The sequence below is a fragment of the Botrytis sinoallii genome (genome assembly GCF_014898435.1).
Source record: "Botrytis sinoallii strain Bc 23 chromosome Unknown BSIN_019, whole genome shotgun sequence".
NCBI lineage: Eukaryota > Fungi > Ascomycota > Leotiomycetes > Helotiales > Sclerotiniaceae > Botrytis > Botrytis sinoallii.
In genome coordinates, this window is record NW_024066046.1 from 456665 (window position 1) to 477262 (window position 20598).

The 20598-nt window shown below is 40.5% G+C and overlaps 5 protein-coding genes across 5 annotated transcripts; 2 read left to right on the plus strand and 3 right to left on the minus strand.

Moving 5' to 3' along the window:
* Window positions 1-2340: 2340 nt before the first annotated feature.
* Window positions 2341-2779, minus strand: EAF02_009333 (uncharacterized protein; the record flags this gene model as incomplete). The annotated part of the gene is made up of 2 exons (XM_038905381.1): window positions 2341-2487; window positions 2633-2779. 2 exons carry the CDS (start codon window positions 2777-2779, stop codon window positions 2341-2343), a joined length of 294 nt encoding a protein of 97 aa, XP_038754834.1.
* Window positions 2780-4486: 1707 nt separating this feature from the next.
* EAF02_009334 (uncharacterized protein) lies at window positions 4487-7080 on the minus strand (the record flags this gene model as incomplete). Its single annotated transcript, XM_038905382.1, has 2 exons — window positions 4487-6280; window positions 6448-7080. 2 exons carry the CDS (start codon window positions 7078-7080, stop codon window positions 4487-4489), a joined length of 2427 nt encoding a protein of 808 aa, XP_038754835.1.
* A 1395-nt stretch (window positions 7081-8475) lies between these two features.
* EAF02_009335 (uncharacterized protein) lies at window positions 8476-8868 on the minus strand (the record flags this gene model as incomplete). The annotated part of the gene is made up of 1 exon (XM_038905383.1): window positions 8476-8868. The coding sequence occupies one exon, from the start codon at window positions 8866-8868 to the stop codon at window positions 8476-8478; it is 393 nt and encodes a 130-aa protein (XP_038754836.1).
* A 1887-nt stretch (window positions 8869-10755) lies between these two features.
* Window positions 10756-11583, plus strand: EAF02_009336 (uncharacterized protein; the record flags this gene model as incomplete). The annotated part of the gene is made up of 1 exon (XM_038905384.1): window positions 10756-11583. The coding sequence occupies one exon, from the start codon at window positions 10756-10758 to the stop codon at window positions 11581-11583; it is 828 nt and encodes a 275-aa protein (XP_038754837.1).
* Window positions 11584-14764: 3181 nt separating this feature from the next.
* EAF02_009337 (uncharacterized protein) lies at window positions 14765-19200 on the plus strand (the record flags this gene model as incomplete). The annotated part of the gene is made up of 3 exons (XM_038905385.1): window positions 14765-16727; window positions 16785-17968; window positions 18022-19200. 3 exons carry the CDS (start codon window positions 14765-14767, stop codon window positions 19198-19200), a joined length of 4326 nt encoding a protein of 1441 aa, XP_038754838.1.
* Window positions 19201-20598: the final 1398 nt, after the last annotated feature.

Sequence of the window (20598 nt, forward strand, 5' to 3'; positions counted from 1 at the left end):
TTCATAATCTTGAGTACTCGATAAATCTATTATTTGAGCTTATTTACTAAATAATTTAGATTTAATAATTGAAATAAGTCGAAATAAATCGATTCGAACATACTCTTAAAAGAACCTTAATAAATAAAATCTCTTTTTTGTGACAATTGCATCATTTAGAATACTAAGGTGAAGAGCTAGAAGAGCTCTTCGGAAGGAAGTGGTAATATATAGGATTGTGGATCACGTGAGGACCTAGCCGATCCATTAATATAATAGGATCGTTATACTACCCCCCCTTTCTAAAAAGCTTGCCCTCAAGTGTACTAATAGTATTCTAAATATGGTTCTTCAATCTAACTATATTATAATCTATATTCTCTATTACTATTAATATCTAATTTATAGTTCTAATATTAGTTTCAATATTATCTATAATATAATTCATAGCATTGTTGATCACTTTGCGGAAATATACGTTTTGCGGTTTTATTGCTTTTGTAAGAGAGGTTTCGAAATCAATAAGAAAAGGTTTCGAGAGTTATTGAAAAATAAAATAAATAAAAGAGAGGAGATCTGCTTAAAATGCATTTCTTATTAGTAGTGCTAATGGAGTAATGGAAGTGTTGGTGGAATGCGGATTGATCTGGCAGATCAACTGAATAAGCTGCTTCATTGTAATATCGATTGTACAAATATATTAATGCTTTGAATCAATCAGTTTCTGTAATTTGTATATTAGATTCAGGATCTTTGAATTCATTATTGATAGAGTAAGGAGACTCTAAATAATATAATAATAAAGTATCAGCTCATCAATAAATGAGATCCATAGAAATAAAGCTAAGGAGAGATCTTGATCGAAGATTATACGAATAATCATATTGAAGGAGCAGGTATAGAAGGCAATAGGTATTCGGCAAGCAGGCTAGCGATAGGAAACTTTGTAGAAGCAATTAAGAGCTTAAAAAATTTATATAACCTTAATATAATATAACAATTGCATTATTTAGAATACTAAGGTAAAGAGCTAGAAGAGCTCTTCAGAAGGAAGTGGTAATATACAGGATTGTGAATTACGTGAGGACCTAGCCGATCCACTAATATGATAGGATCGTTACATTTTTAATATAATATTAAATAATCAAAACATTTAATTTCAATATAGAAAATACTCAAATTTTAATATTTAATTTGAAACGAATTTATAATCTATTAAAAAAGTCCTTTGAAAGGATACTCAATTTCCGTTTGTTTTTTCGCTCAGATAGAGACTCTCTCTTCGAAATCATCAACAAAATATCCCTCCCTTTCATCAAACTTCAAACTTCAAACTCCAAACTCCAGTATCCAGTATCCAGTATCCAGTATCCAGTATCCAGTATCCAATCTTCATACCTCATTCCAATCCTCATATCCCTCCCTTCATCAAACTTCACATCCATACCTATCATCAAGGGGGCAAGCCCTTGATTTTTAAAATACGGTCCAAATGATCGGGAACTTCGTCTGTAACTTTGAGCACCTCTACCTAGGCAATCATATGAGCTACCGTCCCAGAATATCGAAAAATCTATTTCTCATCTTCTATTATTCAAAAATCGCCAACCTCAAGCCCTCAAAAGTCTGACAACTCTTACAAATTAGTCATTTGATCATATACCTTACCTTCCACCACACTCTCCATCGGTATGCAACGTGAAATTTATCAACTATTAAAGCGAGAGAACATACAAGACCAGACACCAAAGCTCCGTAACATCATCCAAAAATCGCCATGAGCAAAGTCAAAGAAGAGAGAATCACAGGAATAAAGAATGAAGAAAACTCTATCCCCTGCATGGAGATCCGAACCCTCACTTCCGAATGCTTTTCATTCATACCCCCTAATACTCAAGCGAACAAAACACACATAACTTACTCAGTCAGTGGACAATCACGTAACATCGGCGTCAAGTATCTCAAAAGTATCAATCATCAATCATCAATCATGATTACTCAAGTAAATAACAGAAAACCTGTACATCCCAATATCAATCTCAATCTCCATTTCCATCATTATTACCATCACCATCACCATCACGTTCCCAAAACTCCAAAACTTAATATCCTCAGAATCAAATCTCGACCCTTCCCAAATCCCACTCGTATACACAATTAATCCTCAGAAATCCCCAATTGCAAGTAAGTACGTAGTACCTATCATAAGTGAAACACCATAAATAGAGAGGTCTCCATAACATAAGCTTATCACCACAATCTCGCATTTATATTTTCCCCTCCATCAACTCCATCTCCCTCCTCCCTCCCTCCTTCCCCTCCTTCCCCTCCTTCCCCTCCCTCCCCACCCTCCCCCAAAACTCAAGGAATAGGCGCCGCCAACAACACCGCACACTTCGCGCTGCAAACCCCAAACGCCGTATTACACGCCACGATAGTCGCCGGTGCCGTCGCTGCCGCCGTCGCTGCCGCCGTCGCTGCCGCCGTCGCTGCCGCCGTCGCTCCCCACTGTGTTTATGTTCTCACATTAGCATGTGTATATATATTAAATACCTATGTTAAACATCTGAATCACATCCCCATCTCCATCTCCATCTAAATCATATTCACAACCTCAGATCAAAAAAACAAGAAAAGATAAAAAAATTCATACCGTCGCTCCCCCCGCCCCATAACAAGCCATCACCACCGCCGCACACCCACTCTGACAAACTCCGTATGCAACCGGTCCTGCAGTTGTTATTCCCGCGAAGACTGCGATGAGAAGAATAGATGATGCTGATGATGATGATGGTTTCATTTTCCTTGGTATTTTTGTTTCGTTTTGTTCTTGTTCTTGTTTCGTTCGGGATGTTGATTTGTTCGGGATATTGATTTGTTCGGGATATTAATATGTTCTGGATATTGATTCAATTCGATATATCTAGAAAAACAAATAAGAATAACAATAACAATATCACCAACACTAAAACAAACTATAAATCTCACCAACTCACCAACTTACTTTCAAATATCTCACAAATCGTATCTCACAAAATTCCAAAATCAGAAGAGTTAATATCTAGATATTCATAGCAAGTAGAACCAGAAGCACCACTCAGCACATTATATATATATATACAATTTTTCCCTCTTCTTGTAGACCTTACTCCGCTTCTACCCCTCACCGGATCTGCTTCTTGATTTCGCTTATGCTATATATCATCCAATTATCATCCAATTACTATCCAATCCCATTCCATCATATGTCTCCCCCCTCACTCTCCCCTCACACCCACATCCAACCCACATCCAATCCAGATTTTCCAAGTTTCCTTCTCTTCCCCTTCTCTTCTCCCCCCTCAACCCATCCCATCCCATCCCATCCCATCCCATCCCATCCCCATAAAACCCACCAAAACATCCCATCTATCCAAGCTTGCTGTTACACAACATTACAGATCCCACATCCCCCATCCCACATCTCAAACCAGACACCACAAACCAGACATCACAAATCAGACATCACAAATCACAGCTCTCAAATCACAGCTCTCAAACCAGACACCACAAATCAGACACCACAAATCAGACACCACAAATCAGACATCACAAATCACAGCTCTCAAATCAGATCACAACATCCCTCATCCCCCATCCCACATCACAAACCAGACACCACAAAAGCGCACAAATATATACATCCATACATTTATTTCCAAAGATTGCATTTACATTTACATTTACATTTACATACCTACCTATATAATCTTAATCTTAATCTTACAATCGGATCAGGCTATCTACACTTCATACACTCCATACACATACTCCATACACTCCATGCAAAACAACCCTCCCCTCCCCTTCCCCCCAGTCCCATTTAATACATATCCAGCGTCACATAGAAGAATCCGAGTGAAGAATCCGAGCGAAGAATCCGAGCGAAGAATCCGTCCGAGCGAGTACATAAATAACTAATAAAAGAACTAACTTTAAAACATATATAATCTTACAATATAAAAGAAATATATCTATCAATCAATTATAAATTTTAAAATTCTCAATATAAACAATATCAAGACCTGGAACAATATATATACACCTATACACCTATACACCTATACACCTATACACCTATATATATATATATATATATTCGCGCACCACGCTACGCTGCATTGGGTATCTGCAGAATTCTAAGATTGACAAGTACAGAGAATGCTGTAATCTATCTCGATTGGTCCATCATGTGTATGGATGGATGTACCTATGTATGTATACCTTTCCATGCCCGATCCCATAACGCCACGACCCAAGTCCAGCTGGCCAAGCTGAGCCGAATGAAGAAGAAGAAGAAGAAGAAGAAGAAGAAGAAGAAGAAGAAGAAAAAAAACAAAAGATAATAATCGCTAATAAGTAAACTTATCCAAAGCTTACCAGTCCAGTTCACCTGCTCATTATATAACCTATCCCTATCCCTATCCCTATCCCTATCCCTATCCCTACCCACCTCAACAAAATCAATTCAATTCAACTCCCACGCCGCAACCCCCGCGAATGCCATCGCACACTTCCCCTTCTTCCCCTCATAATCTCTCTTCGTCATTCCCCTCGCATCCTCTCCATCAACCACCGTAACCGCATACAAACTAATCGTCTGACCTCTCACTCCCAATTCCCCAACTCCCACATCTACCCACCACCAAAACCCGTCAAAATCAAATGGTACCATGTCATCATTTCTTCCATCCACTCCTCCTATCTTCAAAACTAGACAATAAGGTTTACCGAGACCATTTCGTTCAAAGTCAAAATGTTCACAGACTTTTGAGAATTGAAATCGCATCATATCGTTGGATGTGGGTGAGGCTTGTATGTATTTTTGAGGTGGAGTAATTGAAGCTTGTGAGATACCATGACAATCTTCTACAGAACCGAAAATCTGTAATGGTTCACCACCAATATTTCCAATGAAATATTCTTCCCACGTTAAAACTCTTCTATCTTTCCTAAAGAAATGTGACTTATTGGCTGGAAAATGCTTGAGGCCAAATTCTTCATTCGACATGGTGAAGTAGGATGAGATCAAATTTTTGTTGTACATTTGATTCTCTCCTAATTGCCCGGAACCCCAACAAGGATCAATTAGCTTCCATTCCCCTCCATCGATACGTACTGCATTCCAGGCATGACCACCAGGATTAGGTGGTGGACACGATTCTCCTGGTTTAAGAGGTGTATAACCAAACCCTTTTCCGTGACCAGTTACCATGATAGCTTCGAGTCCTGCTTTAAGTGCAATAGCCGTGAAAAGACCAGCATATCCACCACAGACAGCTAATCCAGTTTTAATAGTATCGGCAGGTGTAACATTTTTGACTCGGTTCCCGAAAAAAGCTCCAGTGTCATAAGCGATGTTATGATGAAGCCAAACGAAGATAGCACGAGCTTTATCAGTGGGCGAGCTGAAAGGACGACAAAGAACATCAGCAAGATATCCTGTATTATCAGGGGACCTTGGAAGGAATTCCCTTGAATATTTTGATGCAATTTGATCCGGACCAGAAAAGTCTCGACATAAAAGGCAGCCCTGTGATGGAGAAGATAATGTAGTTGGAGCAACACTTACAGCTTTTACTTGAGCCGACGTTGGCTTGGATCGAAGGTTAACAGGTGGTGGTGCTCCTCCCCCAGGTTTTGGTGCATCAGATGGTGATATTCCAGTCTTCTCAGTCAAGAACTTTGTCATGGCGTCCGTTTCTCTCATATATTGGTACTTTTCCGGATCATCTCCACTTCCGTCAAAGAACATGATGGTCGGATATCCTTCAATACCATATCTTGCCAAGAAAGATTTATGTGCATCAACATCAACTTTTGCAATCACAATTCTGTCAGAAGCAAATGCAAAATCCTCGGCAAGCTGTTTATAATGTGGATCCAATTCGACACAATACTTGCAATATGGAGCATAAAAGTCCACAAGAGCAAATTTTCCGGAGAGAATAATACGATCAAAATTATTGGCATTCAATTCTTGAACAGCAGGACCGGGAGGCCTATTGTATGTAGGTGTTGGTCCTGGTGATGGGTTTGGTGTTTCGGTAGATTTGTTACCAAATCCTAGTGATAGAACAGAACGAGTATGGGATGGAGGCGGTAATCTTCGCGGTGGTAGAGAGACTGAATTCTCATCTTCTACATTTGCAATGGGTCTAGGAGGCATTTTAGGTGGGCCATTTGATCTTGATGGCAGTTTGGGTGGCAATTCACGTTCAACGACTGGAGGTTGTTTGAGAATAACTGGAGCTGACTTGGTCTGTTTTTTAAAAGTGTTAAATTTGTAATTATAAAGGGGTTTGGAGCTAGGAGGAAAGTTGAGATGAATATGCCTGGAATTCTACGTCCAACCTGAAATCGAACAAATTTTGATGATGAGATCGCCCGCCCAAAACCGAGACTAGAAATAGTACTAGAAATACTTACAGAAACGAGAGGGAATTTAGCCTTCTGCTCTAACCTTGCCTTCTCTTGTAACTCTCTTCTTGAAGGTGGTAGAGGTGGAAGTTTTGCCATATCCAAGGGAGGAGGTAGCATTCTTCCATCTTTTGATCCTATAGATGTGATTGAAGATGCAGGTCTGCCATAACTATTCAATGACATGGCCGAGACCGTAGACATTTGTGAAATGGTCGAGTCCCCCGAATCTCTCCTTGCCAATTGTGTAGAAGTAGATGCTCTTCTTGGTGGCAGATTTGGAGTCGAGGCTTTTCTCGTGGGTAATGGAGGAGGTGCATTTCGAGCTGGGAGAGCAGGACTCTTGGAATTATTAACTGGGGCATTGCCATTGACTGGATTCGAGTTGGCTTTTGTGCCAAGAGGCTCATTGAATGGTTTCTGGCTAACAGAAGAACCATATGTGACAATTGGAGGATTGTTGGCAGTCTTTGGTCTTGTAGGAAGAGGAGGTCTATCGGAACTTGGAATAGGAGGTGGTGGAGGTCGTTTGGCTACTATCAAACTATTGTTTGGAGGGGCAGAGTCCCCCGCTTGTTGTTGCTTCAATGCAGCAATACGTTGCGCGAGGGTGGTAAACTGTGGCTCTTCAACATCGGCCATGATGTGCGATATGATTGTAGTAACTTTTCCGACCTTGAATAAAAGCGAGATTATATGTAGTAGCCAAGAAAACAGAAGGAATACTTGTTGAAGGTGGGGCCAGTATACTGCCTAAATGATTCACTCGATGTATGCTGCGTGTCACAACGAATTCGAAGCGCGAGAACGACAGTGAGATGAATGTTGGATATTAAAAAGTTGGGAAAAAACGAAAGAGTTGTGATATAAACATTAAGACGAAGTTTTCGAAATCAGGATTTGATTATTATCGAAGGATTCATGACAACTGATGTGATGTAAAGAATGGAATTGAAATACCTCAGCACAAGGCTGTGGTGCGGCACAGTTTAAGTAATTATGTATGTGATAATAGAAGATCTTCAAACTGAGCTGTTTAAAGTGGTCGACGAGATTTCTCATTGGGCAAAGCAAGCTAAAGCAGACTTGGCAGGGACCAGAAGTGGAATTCTTAAAAGTCCCATCTCTCCATATCTCCGCAGAAAAATTGGATTATAATATATTTATAGATTTATAAGGTTTGCTTACTTGCTTTTGGATCATATATAACGAAATACGAGGAACCATCTAAATATCTTATGAGAATGTTTTAATTGGATTTACCAAATTCAATAGTGTCCCAATTTATGAGATTGATTTAGCAACAGAATTATCGGACTAGATAGTCCACGGGTCGTATCTATCTATCTAGGCAGGTATATATATGTATATGTGTACCCAGTAAGTAATATATAGAGTTACTCTCCATACAAGTCGATACAACAGAAGTCATATACGGTAGGTATCTTCGAGCGCAGCGAGCTATGGGGGTTTGGGGGCTTGCCCCCATAATAGTAACATAATTGTTCATTCAATTAAAATTTAATTACAATTATATTCATGAAGAGAATGACGCTCCGCTGGCCCTCCGGGAGCCACTGCCGTGGAGGCAGAATATCTGAGAATGGAAATATCTTTACTAAGAATTGGGCAAAGTGTTTGATTAAGAAAGATATAAAATTGAGAACCTATGTCCTTTAATGCCCAGACGGACTATAGCCACCCATAACTCCTTTCCAAGGTTGTATTTGATAAATAGCCTCATCCAGACACCTGAATCCCTTGTACCCATTGCATACAGAATTCTTCCAAGACAGGTCCAGCCAGCCCAATACGCCGATTATGTAGTGATACAGACCTCCCATCCAATTTTCAAATAGCGAATGTCGAATATGCCTGCTTGGTCCTCGAGATACTCCCAATCGTATATTTCCACTTCGTTTCCATTGTCGAATCCGTGTTGCAGTATGCCTGCCCCCTCAATCCATCTACTGCCAAACGTAAACAACCTAACCGTCCCACTGGATCCCTTTCCCATTCTCTGCATACAATCTTCCTCTAAAACAATAAATCCAAACAACAACAACAAGCCATAGCTCCTAAACAAGCCCCCAAAAAGCCATCGCTAGAGGAACCTCTCTGCTGTTGACCATATCCCTGTTGATATCCATAAGGTTGTTGTTGGTATCCATATGGAGGTTGTTGCTGATATCCCATCTGCGGACCTGGCGCATAGTATCCTCCTTGTGGTGGGTATCCTTGTTGAGGGTATTGATCTTGCGGGTATGGTTGTTGGTAAGGTTGTTGATATGGCTGCTGTTGATATTGAGGATGAGGCGAGGGAGAAGGATGCATATATGCTGCTTGAGGGGGGATGGGTGCAGAGTTTTGACTAGGACCATCCGAGCCATATGCTGGAGGTGGAGGACCTTCTTCGTAATTCTTCGACATTTTTGATTGAGTTTTGGTAGATTGAATGCGACGTTGGTGGTGTTGGTATGGTAATTCTCGGAGACTGACGGATCGTGATGTAAAGTCTTCTTGTACTCGTAGATACCTAGTAGAATGGAAAGTCTTTGTACTATTAAGACAGATCTGTTAGATGGTGGCGCTTGGTACGATCTAATAATTCCAGATCAACGTCATACAAGATGGCTAAATTAACTAATGAAGATTCAAAGTAGGTTTGACTTCGTATTCAACGGATATGGATATGGTTCGACCGACGAATCCGTAGGTATGGTGGTATATAGGGATATGATGGCAGGAACACCGATTGAAAGAAAAAGGAGATGAAAACGAATTTATTCAAGTTGTAGAGATTACCTTGGATATGGATTTGAGTATTAAATGAAGATGAGAATGAACAAGAAAAAGAAACAAAGAAAAGAAATGAAATGCTTGGTATTCGGAGTTTCTGGGCTTTTCATATTTCGATAAGATAATACATTTACTGTCGCAAACTTGGCCTTTGATGGTGGCTTAGCACAAGATCATAATACCAACCAACTATCCTCGTACCAGCGATTCATTCGAGTACATCTTATGATATGAGAGACGACACACACGCCTCATCATTCAGCAGGAGGAGAATTTGATGCCAATATCGAAGATAGGGAGATGGGTGTTTGTTGAAAAGTGCAAATCTAAAATGTGAAGAGAAGGGACGTGATTATGATCTGTCTTGTTAGCAATTGTTATGTCTTATTCTATTCGTCCATAGCCATGGCCATGGTAAGTCTTACTTTTATCGTTTGGTGGAGCCCATACACATTGTGATACGTCGGCGGTCGAGAGAGAGAGGAAAGATTTTCTAACTTTCTCTCCACAGTGGAGGGGCAACTGCAAGGTGAATCAATTTCAGTGCACAGAGTACTACGAAGTCCGGATGTGGATGTGGATGTGGATGTACAGAGAGAGTACTAGATAGTAGATACCTACCTAGGTACGTACAGGTAAGGTCTATATCTTCACATGCACAAGCGCCCTCAACCCTCGACCCCTCGATATGAGAGAATCCCATGCCAGCCTCTTTCTTTTTACCATGTCAACGAAATCCAATTTCCAATTTTCATCGCACCAACGACACCTACCTAATCAAGCGCAATATCATGAAAAGACTACCAGCCATCTGCATTTTCAACCACTCACAGATCATGAATCGTGCCAGAAAAGCGGAAAAGTCTGCCTTGTACCTGTTTCCCCAGAGAGTTCTTGTTCATGTTGTTCTAGATTGCGCAAGCCAAAAGTAGAGAACTACGCGCAAGCGATTAGAACGACTAGGTAGGTACAGAAAACGGATGCATGAGCGTTCATTGATAGGTACCATTATGCTTGATATGTATGGATGGATGGGATGGATGGATGGGATAGTTTGAAGGAATCCTCGGAATGGGATAAATCTACTTTTAGCTCATGCTATCCTTTCCAACTTTCTCGATATTCTTTCCTTTCTCCCTACCTACCCATCTCCCCTCCCCTTTTCTTTCCTTCACATAATATATCTTCAATTTGGACATCTCCAGTCAATCATTCCTCGTTGCTCGTTCCTCCATTCGTTACTCTTGCATTCACTCACCCACCCCATAATTCCATCTTCCAGAATCAGCTTATCAAATTCCAGCATCACCCCTCCACTTGAATTGAATTGATCGTATCGTATCACCCCGTCAAGCTTAGACCAGCATCGTTAAACAGCTCAGTCGTAAACAATCAATCAGGATATCAACACGCAGCATATGAAAACACATCACACTTCCGGCGCATAGTTTGGGAATAAATTCCAGAAGCCTCCTCTACGCCTCGAGCGTCATATCGCTCGCAGGTTCATCATCAAATATGGCCCCCATTCCAATTTCTCAATTCTCGGGAATTTCACTGTTCTCAAGGGATGTTTCGCATTCGGCTTCGTTAACCTCGAGGACGACGACCATTTTACAGCCAATCTCTACAATTTTCCAACCAAGACATGTTCAGTCATCTTCTTCTCCTTCCAATTTGGCAAAACTCTTGACTCGCCTAATCTCGCGACAAACTACGAGTAGTAACCCAAGTATAATTCCGACTACCTACGGACAACAAAACAATTCTCCTTCGCCTGGCACAATCGTCGGCATAGTTTTGGGCTCGGTGGGAGGCTTTCTACTACTTCTCTGGCTCTTATATACATGTTGCACATTGGGACGTCGTCGATCGGCGCAATCTACAGTTACCGAAGATGTGACATTCCGTGAGAATGTCCGGCGGAGATCACACAATTCGCACAGGAGTTCGAGACCGCATAGTCGAAGAGTGAGCACAACTGAGAAAGTGGAGATTAGGCGTCAACGCAGTCGCAGCCCGGCTCCGGTTAGAGTGGTGAGGGAGGAAGTGCGACAAGAAACGAGGAGGCCTCCACCACCTGTCGAGAGAGTAATTGTGGAAGAGAGGAGAGAAGTGAGGAGGAGTAGGGAGAGAAGTCCTAGTTCAAGTGGTGGGGGTAGTGATGAAGTCGTGGTCATTGAAGAACATGACCCACCGAGGAGGTCGAAGAGCAAGAGGGAGAGGAGGGAGCGTGGGGAGCGTGGGGAGCGGGCGGAGCGAGACAGTGGATTCAGAACTGTAGACCCATTAAGCTTTGGGGGAGTCGTTGGTGGAGAAGGTCGAAGAGGTGAAAGAAGAAGATAATACCCAAATTTGTGAGAGAAACACTGGACTTGCGATTGGAGGTTGAAGGTTGGAGTAATGGCGGGGATATCGAAGGAGATGGAGAAATCTCCCGGCATTAATATAATTACGCAGAGCGAAACTTTCGACCATTTTCTTTCGACCGACCTCCGCATGGAGGACCCCTTTGTATTTTGAACCGCACTTTAATTATCCCGCGGCGGTGGCTATTTGAATTCCCTTTCCTTGTACGAATTTTGACGGTGGATGAACTTACCTACACATGGTATATCTACGTACTGGCGGCTGGCGGGTTGCATACCTATGGCATGATGGCATGATGGCATGAACCGCTCACATATGATTAAGATTAAATATATGGGAAATGATCTTTGATCTTTGATCTTGATGCATGGGGGGGAGGGAGTGAAATCATTGTTTATGTGTACCTATGTACTAGGTACTAGGTAGTAATTAGTAACGATGAGATTTTATATAAAAAATTCATATCTCGAGAGTCTAGAGTAGAGGAAGAGTGAGATGAAATGAATTGAAGCATGCGGAAATGGATTCGTGGATCTTGTTTGTGTGTGCGTGCGTGCGTGCGTGCGTGCGTGTTTCTCTGATGTGTAGAAATTATTAGGGAGACTAAGATTATATAAATTGAAGGAAACTGAAGTAAACTATGAGTAGGTATACGAAGCTAAAGTATACGAAGCTAAACTAAAGGTCTAAATAGTAGTGATCGGTTGGTGAATTCTTGTTGTTGTTGTTGTTGCTGCTAGCTGGGCGAGCTGGGGGTACTTGGGCATAGGTCTAGGTCTAGGTCTAGGTCGAGGTAGGAGGGAGGGTAGAAGGGTAGGAGGGTAGGAGGGTAGGAGGGTAGGTAGTTAGATAATATCACGCCTGCCGGCTTATTTCCTCGTTTTATTTCTTTTATTCATATATGATTTGAGATTTGGGATTTGGGATTTATAATGTGATTTGATTTAATTTAATTTAATTTGATTTGATGTGATTTAGAGTATAGTAAGTATCTAGATAACTCGACTGCTCGAGAGTATCTAAATAAAATAGAAAGAAAGAAAGAAAGTAAGTAAGTAAGTAAGTAAGTAAGTAAGTAAGTAAGTAAATAAGTAAATAAATAAATAAATAAATAAATAAATAAATACTTAATTATTATTTTAAATAAATACCTACTAATCTCAATTTAATTAATATATAATATATCAAAAATTATTGAAATCGTTTATTTCAAAATTCTATATCAATTTAAATTAACATAATTTAGATATTAGATTTTATAATCAGTTAGATATTTAATCGAATTTTATATATATCTTTTAAAAATAAAATAATCTTATTTCAATTTAGAATTTGTAAGAAATAAAAGAATTAATAATATAGAAATAGAATTCGTTAATTTTCAACTTTAATTTCTTAAAATTAAAATCTAAAATATTACTTTTTGAATCTAATTTCTTTTTGGTTATTATTTCTTTGATGTTATATTTAAAGATTTAAAATCTGACTATATTATATAATATATTAATAGATTCTGATTCTATTGAAAAAAGAATAAAAAGACAACTTATATTAGTTCTTTTGATATTGAATTTTGAAAATGCTAAATAATTATGAATTTTAGTGAAGAATTCGTCTAAATTTGAGGTTGGTATTCTTTCAAAACGATATCGAGTAAATAAGCAAGTAAGTTAGTAAGTAAGTAAGTGATAGCCAAGGAGTCAGGACTGTGGTGGGAAAAGTTTATTTTTATTTTGATATGCTGCTGCCTGCTGCATCTGGATGTCGAGAGGGTGTGTATTATGTATGTATGTGTATATGTTTCCCGTATTAATAAACTCAAACCCAGCCAACAAGCCAGCCTAAAATATATCTGCCGACGAGAGCTTATTATGGATGGGAGGGAGGGGGAAGTGCGATGTCGGCGTGTTAAATGTATTGGCGAGTCGGTTGGCTTGGTGCTGATTTGCTGATTTGCTGGAATGGGGGATGGGGGATGGATGGATGGATGGCTAGTGGGTGGTCGGCTGGTTGGTGTATGTATGTACTTCGTATGTATGTGATGAGAATAAGTACCGATATTATATGGGGTAGTGAATATTTACACCAGTGGATGATTGTTGATACCTAGTTCTTGATGCTTTCAATCATTCAAATCATTCACATCCTTCAATGATTTTGCGGATACTAAGTACCTCCCTAGGTACAGAAAAGTAGATCGGTAAAGATTTGAACTTCCTCCTATTCGTAGAGAAAATAAGAGGCGGATTTGACTAGGTATTTATAAGAAATATTTTAATAACCTAGTGACCTTATTGATTGATTTTCGGAAAACATGACTTGAATTTAAATAATTCATTTACAATTTACTATTACTATCTATATAAATAGACTCCTACTTATAAACATAGACTGAAAAGAACAATTAAGCGATGGAAAAGCTGGAAAGGGAGAAAATGAAAAAGCTTTTCATGTTCTTCTTCATTACTTATACCTAGATAGTCTCGTAGCTCGCTGAGTTTGCTGAGTAGCTGAGTAGCTGAGTACTTTACTACTTCGTATACCTAGGTAACTTTGTATCCTACCTCGACTACCTACCTAGGTAGGCAAATTCATCCCAATACTAATAAGAATTCACAATCCAATCGGAGTTTTACCACAATCTTTACAATGCTGTGGGGGTTTGGTAAGTAATGCACCATTTTTGTGGACTGACTCGACTGACTAAGAACAGATGTGGTTGTCAAAGGGCGTGTTATCGACATTTTCCGACAAGGATTGGACGATAACCCTGGCGAGCCTGGATAACCAATTCATCCATGAAGATGACTATTCCAGAGGAGAGGAGGGGGGTAAGGTGACTGACTATTGTATCATCTTTGGGATATGTTTTCTATTCGATAATTTGTTCTTTCATTCTTTTACTCTTACATCTATCTGTCATCTTGTGAACAATATATACCCAAGGATTAATCATCTTTACTTTTCTACGCCCTTTCTTGGACTCTTTCTTATCAATATCTTCATTTTCGTTTGCCTGACTCAATCAAGCACCTAGACAGTTCTGCACAGGATAGTGGGTTGTTTCTCTATCAGAGTACATTCCCCGCGTTCCACCTACTCAATTGAGTCTTACATATCATTACACTTTCATCCGAACGGCCCTCACGCCCTCTAGATGACTACAATTGACGAGATGGATGAGTTCTTCAATTTTGATGATGCCACTCATGCGGCCACCCCTCCGACTACTGATCAATTCGATTATGATATTAGTCATCTCACTACTGTTTCAAGTGCAGGTCCTTATGACATCGACCTAGCCTTTGCAGATCCTGAAGGGGATGAGAATTCCTTTACTTGCCTACAACATTTCTCGGCTCCAGAAGAACATGTCTCTCAAGATTTGGACACTGGGGTGGTTACACCAGCACTTGACACTACCACACTTGAAGCACACGATTTTCAAGACTTTCCAAGATGGATTGATGGCATGTCCGAGCCTATCAAACCTTGTTCACGATGTCGACAGGAAAATACACATTGCAAAGTTATCAAAGAGGGTTTCCGTAAGGGCTCTTGCACCTGCTGTGTGGCTCTTGCAAGAACATGCAGCTTGACACAAGATCTCAACATCAGGAGTAAAAAATTATATGATTATCGTGCCTCGGGCGAGATCGATTGTACTGTTGATAGCCAAGGCAATTTTGGCATCTTAGAAGATGCATCTACACCCCCAGTCAAGCAGTGTGAGTACTGCAAATTATTGGATCAGCCATGCACAGTAGTAGGAGATGGAGAAAGTCTCGCTTGTCAAAGTTGCTTCGTGTCAGATCGACTTTGCAGTTTGGTATTTCGCGGTGATTCTTGGAAAGTGGCAAAAGAGCAACCTCAAAGCAATCCTCTCACATCACCTACATCACCATTTGAAGGATACAACTCTTACTCTGTATCTCAAAACAACTCTTCAACAGATCTGCCAGCTCTTCAAACTTCGACAGAAAATCTTAAATCGGATGTTGGAGACAACAGTCCCAAAGTTGGTGCGAGATTTTCGAGACAGTCGGTACGAATTCTCAAGGACTGGTTGGGATCACATCATCGTCATCCGTATCCAACCGATTCAGAGAGGGAGATTCTAATGTCCAAAACGGGATTGAACAAAACGCAAATCACAAATTGGCTTGCCAATGCACGTCGTAGAGGAAAGACTAGGCCAACTGTCACTCCACCAACTGTGGGTAATTATGCAAATGCCATGGACATTCCAAGGAAAGCTACTCCTGCCTTGGAACATATGAATCCTTTGGAACGTTGGAAACACTCTCCACCCGAACACGAACCTGCTTCTCAAACAGCTATTGCAAAGGCCGTCACTGCTTCTAGTTTTAGCTCTGGTATGGACAGTCCATACACAAGTTACGCTGATGATGGATCGAATCGATCCCTTTACAATGTGTCATCGGCGAGTAGTTTGGGCACTTCTCATTCTAGTGCTGGTTCATTTGCATCGGCATACTCTCATAAATCTCGTGGGTCATTTGGTTCTTTTGGCTCTTTCGGAAATAAGGGTAGACGTCGTCGTCGTCGACAAGCACCCAAAGCAGCAAAGGTCATAGCTCCAGGTCCCGCGAGAACCTTTCAGTGTACTTTCTGTACTGAATCTTTCAAGACAAAACATGATTGGCAGAGGCATGAAAAATCACTACATTTATCACTAGAGAGGTGGATCTGTTGTCCCAATGGACCCATACAGTACAACAAAGAATTCGAACGTCCAGGTTGCGTGTATTGTGATCATCCAAACCCATCCGCCGCTCATGCAGAATCGCATAACCATTCAAGTTGTGCTGAAAAGCCAATTGGAGAAAGGACATTCTACCGGAAAGATCACCTACGTCAACATCTCAACCTTGTTCATGATGTAAAATTTGCTAGTTGGAGTATGGAAAGTTGGAAAGCTATCACACCGGAAATACGTTCTAGATGTGGTTTCTGTGGAATTGTAATGGATTCTTGGACTGCTAGAGTGGATCATCTGGCAGAACATTTCAAAAGTGGTAAAAGTATGGTTGACTGGAAAGGTGACTGGGGTTTTGAACCACAAATTCTTAACATTGTTGAAAACGGAATTCCTCCCTGTAAGTTTATTTTCCCTCTTCTAATCTCTCCATTCGTAATCACTGACTTTACAATAGATCTTATTCATGAAGAGCGAATGACCGTACGACCTTTCGAAGCCTCCCAGGATCCTTACAACGAAGATCGTACACCAGAAAATTTGGTCAAGAGTGGCCTCACACAATACGTCAATGATAAAGTTGTACAAGGCATAACTCCTACCGATGAAGAATTACTCGGCATAGCTCGTCAAATAATTCGCAATCTGGATGCTGTCTCGGATCCACCACAATATCCCGATAGATCTTGGTTACGAGATCTGATCTTGTTCTCTGGGTCGGATAACTACGAAACAGATGAACAAGATACACTTGAAATGACTCGAAAGAAACCATTCGAAACAGCTCAACATTCATTAATTGGTGCAACATCATCAATTCATCAATGTCCAAAGGAACAAGCCCTACGAAGTTACGTCGATTCAAGACAAATGCTTGGTCTAACTGCTACGGATTCTGAGTTACAAGTTGAAGCATGCAGAATTATTGATGAAGCCGAATTAACAGCTACATTACCTTGCAAAGGTGCTGTTTCTTGGTTCACATATTTGATAAAGAACTCAACCTCCTGGCTCGCTGATTTTAGAAGACGTGCGGGCTTGCCTAGGAGTTCTGAAATGGCTAACGAAGGAGTAAGATCAAAGGATGAAACTTCCATTGATCATGCCATACACAACTACGCAAGACTCGAAGCAGAGATGAAAGATTATGTGCAACTTCAAGCTGCGTTGGGTATAAAGCCTGCAGATTCTGATCTTCAACGACATGCTAGACTTATCGTTTATGGAAGTGATGATCAATGGAATCAAACTTGGGCTGACGATCCATTGTATCTTCACATATTCAAGACCAGAAACGGACTTGCGCCAGCTGCAGAAAACAAACCTTCCATTATGTTCCCAACAGCCATTGATTCTCCTGGGCAAGCTACATCATCTCCATCACGAACATTACATTGGGAATTGGAGAACTATGAAACTCGTAGTCGTCCAGGAAGTAAAGGAAGTAAAGGAGCTTCACCAAACACTAAGTACAATCAGCCTATTCATACACTCACAGCATCCAATCAGCCATCGGCAAACTCCAACCCTGCACAACCTTTAAAATATTTTCTCAACGATGCAAATTGTTATATTCGGTTAGTCCGAGAGCTTTCCAGATTTGTGGCAAGATGTATGTCACCAAACAATCCAAATCAACATGTAAGCTCACCTTAATCCTTGATATTCTCTTTTGGTGTATTAACATTCAGTAGGTACCAACAGACGCCGAACTTCAAAACCAAGCTCGCTGGGTGATTTATGATGACGATGACCCATGGAATCAAACCGCAGCAGACAATGCCGAATGGCTAATGCGATTCAAACGCGATGCTGGTCTCTCACCACAAGAATCCGGACCAGGTCTTCCGACGGGAAATCTCTCCTGGAAGGTTTCTTTGGGTGGCACAGGCTTTTGCCCACCTTATCTAAATCCAGGAAAAGACATCAAGGCATGCGATACAACAGAGTTCGAAGTCAATCTTGCCAATATGGATGAAAGTGAAAAGATTGTGAAATTGAGAGGAAAAACCGCAAATGGATACATCAAAAGTCTTAAACAACGATATAAGATGCCCGCACAGGTGTTTTGCTCGAGAGAACTGGAAGAAGCATTACTAGATCTGGTCAAGACGGAAAAGGCACAAGGGCGCGTTCCATCCGATGAGTTGTTCAGGGCTAAAGCAAGAGAGATATTGAATGTGCCAAATACGGCTGCTGATGATAGTCAACTTTTGGAGAAATTTAAAACCCATTATGGAGTTTATTCAACAAGTTCTTCGCCAAATTCGCAAACTCAAACTCAAACTTATCAACCACAAGCCCAATCAATCCCTTCCTTTTCAACACATCAAACACCGGCTTTCCTTAACGATGATGATTTATTGGCTTCCTTTGATGAGGAATTACTCAACAATACAGATATGGATTTGGGTTTAGAGTTTAATACCTCTTCATCCAACAACATGGATTTCCTCTCAAATCATCCTTCGACGCCATTAGCAACTATTACTGGCTCATGTATATCTGCTTTGCCACTATTCAATAATGCCAATGCGGTTATGAATTTTGATATTGAGATGGACATGGATCTCGCAATGGGTAATAACGGCTCCGAACCATGGGCTGGCTTACAATCAAATAACATTGACATGAGTGCATTTGGCGCATTGGAAACCATGGAAGGTATAGGAGAAATGGATGAGACATTTAATGTCGAGGGACTAGAGGAATTGAACGAAGAGGATATGAATAAAGACATTGAATACGCGGAGTTGCATAGAGTTAGTACGGCGACGGCTAGTCCGTGGAGAAGGAGAGCCAGTGAGAGGTTGGCAAGGGATGGTGGGAGAGGGTTTGATTTTGAGAGAGGTGGTAGGGAGAGGTTGTGGTAGAGATGATAGGAGAAAGGAGAATTGAGAATGAGGGTTTTGTTTTTCATAGATTGGTGATGGGTATTGGGTTATTGGAAGGCGTTTGGGTGTCATTTTCATGATGGGTGTATTGAATGCAATGAAATGAGATATTGGAACGACGATAAAATCTGTGTATAGAAATAAAAGAGGAAGGGGTGCAATGGAATGGAATGGGATGGAGTAGGATGAGATAGATAATTCTAATTGAACGATATCCAAATCAACAAACACCATTTGACACTTGATACTCCATATTCATTCATCTCCAACTGATGCTCCGCTGGCCCTCCGGGAGCCACTGCCGTGGAGGCCGAATAGATTCTTATTGGATGCAAGTGATGTTATGGTATATAAATCTTCGACTCTCAACTTTGAAGAAATACGTATACGATATCCAATATGAAGTGAGTATTTCCAATGATGAGAATGATTGGATAGGGGTTAGATAATAACTTAAAGCTTTCGGACGAGAGGAGATCTCTGGGAGGAATCTATTCGGGGATTTGATATATGGAGCTAGGTAGGCAGGTAGGTAGTTAAGTATATAATGGGTTTTAGGACTTGGGGGATGGGAATGGGATCTTGATTTATCATTATAGAGTGGTATTGTGTTGTGGTAATAGAAAAGATGATTACCTACCTAGTCATGGTTGATGAAAAGAGAGAAATAAAGTTTTGCTCTTATTTGATTTCTGATTTTAAGGTTGTTGTTGTTGTTAATAACTACTATTTCTGTTGTATCCATCTATGGATATGAGATTCGGATGTAAGATCTTATATGTGGTGCAGCGAGATGTTGGCTGCCCCTTTATACTATCTATAGGTATATAAGGTTCTTCGAGCGAATCTTCCATCTAGGTTAGGTTAATACTGTAGGTTACCCGAGATTTCTCATGATAACCTTATCCGAATGAGAAGATAACCTGAAGTTTAAAGCTATGATGGTGAGAGGGAAGAGGTAAATCTGGGTATATTATCTTGTAAGATCTTGTATCTGCTTGTGTACCACGCACTGGGAACTCCCTGTCGTGCTTTGATGGGGTTGTTCCGCTTGCTTGATGAGTTTACCAAGACTTTGGGATTTTGGTACGCTTAGGATTGGATTTTTGGGATGTGGTGGTCTAGATGCGGATCGTTCGTTTGTTATCTGGTAATAGGGTTGTGGTATGATGATCATATAAATTGTACTGTTCATGGTATCAATACATGGTATCAATACATGGTATCAGATCATAGTGATCCTTCCATATCATAGGTTAAAGAACATCAAAAGAAAACCAAAAGAAGGATATGAAATGATGGGGTGTCGTCTGCATTGAAGCGAGTGAAAGTAAGATTACATATACTTCTCAAGCCGATAGAAACTTATGACTTGGT